The sequence below is a fragment of the Pygocentrus nattereri genome, chromosome 1, assembly GCF_015220715.1.
Source record: "Pygocentrus nattereri isolate fPygNat1 chromosome 1, fPygNat1.pri, whole genome shotgun sequence".
NCBI classification, from domain to species: Eukaryota; Metazoa; Chordata; class Actinopteri; order Characiformes; family Serrasalmidae; genus Pygocentrus; species Pygocentrus nattereri.
The window spans coordinates 24,197,039-24,202,805 of record NC_051211.1 but is presented as its reverse complement, the minus strand read 5'-3'; the positions used below and the strand labels follow the sequence as shown (position 1 = coordinate 24,202,805).

At 38.4% G+C, this 5,767-nt stretch overlaps 1 protein-coding gene across 1 annotated transcript; it reads right to left on the bottom strand.

Moving 5' to 3' along the window:
* Nucleotides 1-500: 500 nt before the first annotated feature.
* On the bottom strand, nucleotides 501-4,647 carry LOC108433712. Its single transcript, XM_017708447.2, has 2 exons — nucleotides 4,573-4,647; nucleotides 501-3,329 (listed from the first exon to the last, which is right to left on the bottom strand). Exon 2 carries the CDS (start codon nucleotides 3,093-3,095, stop codon nucleotides 1,533-1,535), a length of 1,563 nt encoding a protein of 520 aa, XP_017563936.2. The 5' UTR covers nucleotides 3,096-3,329; nucleotides 4,573-4,647; the 3' UTR covers nucleotides 501-1,532.
* Between the last annotated feature and the right edge of the window lie 1,120 nt (nucleotides 4,648-5,767).

Genomic DNA, 5,767 nt, shown 5'->3' with positions numbered 1-5,767 from the left:
CAAGGACAGGACCCATTGCCCTAAGAGATGATGTGCATCTCAGATTTCATTGTTGTTTTAGTCAAATCTTTGTGAGAGATATTTAAATTTGCGTGGGTGTGGATGCATATATCTGCATGTATCACACACTTCAATCTAAGATCAAAAGATAATACTCCTTTTTTTTTCCAAATAGTCAATTAAGATGAGTTAGGTTCATCTGGGAATTAAATCTTTCCTAGGAATTGTATATTCTAGAGCCAACCCTGCATCTACATATATAGCGGCGCTGAAAGAACCGCAGGTCTGGCCACTGGTGATGTCTATACATATATTCAATTCTGCTCCAGGGGTTTATGTTGCTGTTACTATCACTAAATATGAACTGATAATCAGAAAGTATGCAGTCTTGTAATGCAGCACAATATTGTTGAGTGCGCTCTACTATCCCTCACTTGACAGCACTCGCGTTTGTTGAATCTGGTCACAAGGATCAAGAAAACAGACTACATGCAGTGAAGTTGAAGGTTTCAGCAACTTTATTAGCGGAGCTCCGGGAGCTTCGTCTGACATTCACAAAGTCTGCCAGAGAAGGTCAAACTCCTTTTTTACATTTTATTTTATTACATTATATAATCAAAAAACACCCCCCCGCCATGTGCATGGGAGGACAACCAAGCCTGACCACAGCAGTTTGTTGTTAACGCCCCCCCCCACATGGAGTTGCTATCTTTCTACTTTTGCCTCCGTTGTCAGTTTCCTGTGTCTCTGACTCGCCTTTTTAATTAGACATCTGCATGCTGTGGTTTAGGTGTGATTGTCTCTCTCACTTCCCTCCAGTCTGTTTCCAGAGACAGACGCAAAACATATTTTTCTTAGAAGTTGTAGAACATAAGGTTATAGTGCACGTACACACTCAAGCGAAGCTGGCCTACTGCAATATGCCGGTCCCTATAAGCTTATTCAGTATACTGTCATCCTAGAGTAAATATTGCTACAAGAGAGTAAATAATGCAAGACAAGAGTAAATAATGCTAAGCAATTTTGATAATTCCACATCAGGAGGCTGTACATCAGTTGGTGTACATACACGAATAGTAGACAGTTCAAGTGCTATATGTTTTCCATGCCAAATTCTTTGTTAGACTTTTTAAGTCTGTAGTTCAGTGAATTTTCAAAACAAACAATAAATTGCTGACTTAAATGTTATCAAGGGTCTTTAAAATGAATAAATGCTATCAAATAAAAACATATAAATATTGGTATCAATTCAGTTAATAAGTGAAAACAGTGAGTTAGTTGCTAGAATCACTTAAACCAGCCAGCCAGCACACTGACTGTCTTTTGGAGTTTAAAATATCATACGAGTACAGTAAAGACATTACCAAGCGTAATTCTTGCTTAAAGTCATTGATTAAGCTCAGTCAACAAATGCCCACATTTATCTTGATGGCCCCTGGTCAGGTCAGGCCTTGGCTGCATCATCATATCTTTGTGGGTAATTTGAAAAAGGGCCTGAACAATTCTAGCACTCGATCACGACTGCTATTGAATCATGACTGTGGATTGTAGACATACACATGCTCCAGTGATGTTGCAATGTTTCTTCGGACCTGCAATCCATTCACATTGATTTCATCTGGTCTTCCTAAAGGACTATTATTAGGAACAACCACGTTGACAAAGTATTTGTAGGCATAAATTTCAATGTCACCAGTGTTGTGCACTCCTACACTTCTCTCAGTGACATACCTCAGAAGGAGACTGTGCAGGAGTGGAGTCAGAGGGCAACCTTGACACAACAAGTAAGACTGTGATGCGCCATAAGAAGGGCTCCTCCTAAGGATCTTTTTCAAGGCCTGAAATTCTGGTGAAAGAGATGCACTTTCAAAAGCATGCTCAAGAAGCGACATCTCTACAGATTCTGGAACCTCAGGGAAGTAGTAGATCATTGCAACACGTGTGTTATAGTTTGGCCTCCTGTGTCTCCTTAACAGGGATTCCAACTTTTCGTCCAGGTGCCTGGCAAGGATAGTTGCCAAGATTACATAGTCAACATTAAAGAAATGAAAGTTTTGACACTTGCCTTGACGCTGGATTTGACACTGGATTGAATCATTGAAATGATTCATTATTACATCAAATGATCCATCAAGGATTCTGTTGTACAAGATCTGCAAATATTGTAATATTCTACCATCAGTAGCGAATGTCTTGTACACAGACGCAGGTATTTTATCCTGTCTTCGTGTATCTGACACTTGCAGAGATTTGATGGCTGTGGTAATGTCCTCGATTGTGCATCTCACATCACAATTTGTAAAGGTATATTTGATCGGGATGTCTTTTGGAGAGTACCCTGAAGATACAGCAGCATTGTTCAACTCTAGGCTCACAGGGAGATGGTCATTAGCTGGTACATCCTCAATTTCGCATGACTGCACACGCCACAGGCACTCCTCTGGCACAAAGAAAAAGTCAATTCTTGAGGTGCTTTCTCTTCTGTAGTAAGTGTAGAAGCGCATAAAATTATGCAGCCATCTCCAGACATCCACAAGCTGAAGAGACCTCATGAACAGCTTGAGCCGGTTCAGCAAAACTGAATGACTTTGGTTGATTGTAGGCTCTTTTTTATCGATGAAGGGACTGAATACAGCATTGAAGTCTCCTCCGATTACCATCATTCCAGTGGCATTGTTCTGCAGATACTCTGAAAGGCGACTAAGAATTGCTTCATCTTTTTGATGATGATACACACTCACCAAAGTATATGGCTGATGCTCCAACTTGCAGTGGAGAACTATGAAACCATCATCATCTTGCCTAGGATGAATGTATTCGAAGGAAATGGTTTTCTTAATTAATATAGCTACCCCTCTTTCAGCTTTGTCCAATATAGTATAAAACTGGTGCCACTCTGGAAACTCTCTCATAACATCTTCATTGCCCCTTTTAATATGGGTCTCCTGAAGGAAAACCACATCTGCCTCTTCCAATTCCTTGCGTACATCCTTCTGCCTGTCAGGCTGCCGGTGTGGCTTAATGCGCAAAGCAGTTTCTAAACCATTGACATTCCAAGTGAGGAAGCGAAGCTTGGGTGGAAGTGATGCAGCCATTTTTTAATTGTCTGATGTGTCTCTACTTTATTAAAATCAGATGATGTAAACTGATAATGAGATGGGAAAGTATGAAGATACAGAAGCAGAGGGTGGACAGATTCTCCAAATGTATTATCTGTAATATGTCTGAAGGAACATGTACAGCAAAGAATACAGTGCAGCTTTATAAAGTCACTGCAAAGTGCTTTCCTTCAAGAATGCTGATGGAGATAAGATCTGGATATTTGCTTCCTGAAAGAAAGAAAAAAACAATCCAATGATTCCTAATAATTTGTCAAAATGATGAGAAGTTCTGAAGGTAGCATATTAATACAGCAGGATGTATGGTACTGTATTAGGAGAAAGAACCTATAGTGAGGGAAAACGGGAATTCAAACACTTTTGTTTTTGTTATTTGTTACACTTTCAGACATTATTTGTGAAAATTTTGCATATATACACACTGAAAGTTCTAAGCATTCACAGATTGGAAAAGTTGTGCCCTGCTCTCCCCATCACAGATAAACACCATTCCTTAAGTAGCTTTTAGCTTTGTATCTCATGTAAATGCTTTTACATAAATGATTTGGATTTGGATTTGGAGTTGGGGTGGGGGTGATGCTGGGGTGGTTGCAGACTTCTCCTAATGAATCTAGAAGACTTAAGTCATCCCAGTTTTATTTTTCTAGAACAAAGCTTATAACTAACAATAATAAACAAGGTTTGGGGTTTTTTCCTGTATTCAGTGACAAAATCTATTTGCAACCTTCTAAAAATTACATTTATAGAGCTTTTGTAATCAAGTTAATTGTATAATTTCCACAAAATATAGGCTGATGATATATATTCATTTTATAGTAGGACAGCTTTGCCAAGCATATACAATGTATATGTCATACCCTCCAGGACCTTGTTAATGCTTTGGGTATGTTTCAGTACATATTATAATCTGTAGCACTGAACAAGATAGTTTGCTTTGCACTGAAAAACAAATACAGAGCAAACCCTTTAAGCTATTGTTGTTAATAATACTTGAGAAGACCTCTATGCCCATTTTAGGTCAATAAAGCGGTAAATGGAAGAAGGGTGTAGAGAACTTTGTGTTAAAGTACAGTGCAGTTTATTAGTAAATGAAAAATGCACAGGTAGAAATCGTTATACAAAAGCATACATTCCAACTTAAAACCTATTCAGCCGATGCGCAGTTCTGATGACATAACTGTGGTCATGTTTGTGCAAGCCTGACTGCATAGACGACTGTGCATTTTAGGGAAACACTGATCAAGTCAGAGCTAATTGTTCATTAGACACTCATTAGACTACACAAATGTATCCAGGTTGTGTTAAAAAAAATCACAACCACAAAGAGATGCATAAACATCAGGCTACAAGATCACGTTCATGCAGATTCATTCATTTCTATAATACAAAAGATATCACACACAACAAAGCCTACATGGGATGTAACGATTACTTAATTAAAAATACCACTTACCAAAGACCAATGCAATATGTGCTCTTGTCCAAGATCTAACTGGTAGGCACAGCCTGCTCCACCCGAGCTCGTCTTATATTAGTAGAATAAAAACAGGAAATGACACTCAGTCCCCCCCCCCCCCCCCGCCAAGTTCATGTTCATGCCACTTAATCTTAAACTATTATTTAAACTATATTTCTACTATGCACATTTTTAGATTTTAAGAAATAAAAGAATAATCTCACAAAAAAGTGCCACTGAAATATTGAAAAGGATGAACTGATCTGCACCACAAATCAACACCATGAAGTTGTAGGACTAACGGTGCCTCATGTATGGTCATGGCATCAGGTACACTCTTAATAAAATGGGTTCATGTTACTATATAGGATCAATTTCTTTACTAATTAACCCTTGAACTCTATATTTAAAGAACGTAGCACAAGTGGCATCGAGGTTTGTGTTCAGTTTTGCAAACCTGACCACTCTAGTTAACCAACTGCTACCAGTGTAGGCTCTTTCCCTCTGCCAGGAAATAAATGAATCTACCACCAACCAAGATGAGCGCTGCTGATTTTAAGACTTCAGTTAACTGATTTCACTATCAATGGCACGTTCAGTGTTTGCTTACAAACGTAGTCCAGGTTCTGTTTCCTAGCATGTCCATCCAATAGCTGACTTTACACAAATAGAACTGACAGAACCTTCTTAAGTCACATGTAACCCTTTTCTGCATATAAACTTACATATGTAGCTTCTGCTCAGGGTGATTAAATGCATTGCTGAGCTTTAACTGCACAAATCCTTGTATTAGAATTATTAAATGAAGAGGATCATTATTTACACTGGAATGTTTAAGTGACTAAGCTGATGATGGGTGAGCTAGTTAGGTGGGCTTTCACATGATACCTTCATACAGTTTAAACGTTTTAATAACTTATTACAAATAAACTAGAACATTTATCTGGGCAGAAAGTGTTTGTTTCAAAAACAGTAACATTGGTATAAATACAAATAACAGAATGAACAATCCATTGTAGTTTGATGTGTGTTAGTTTAACAATTTTCCAGGCTCTCCTTGAGGAATTCCAGGACTAACATTTACCATCTAATGCCTGTTTTGTATCATCAGTTTTTCATTAAATCAATTCAGTTGTGCAGCTGAAGAAACTGAATTAATCCATGCAATGGCTGGAGTTCAGCAAGAAGCCAG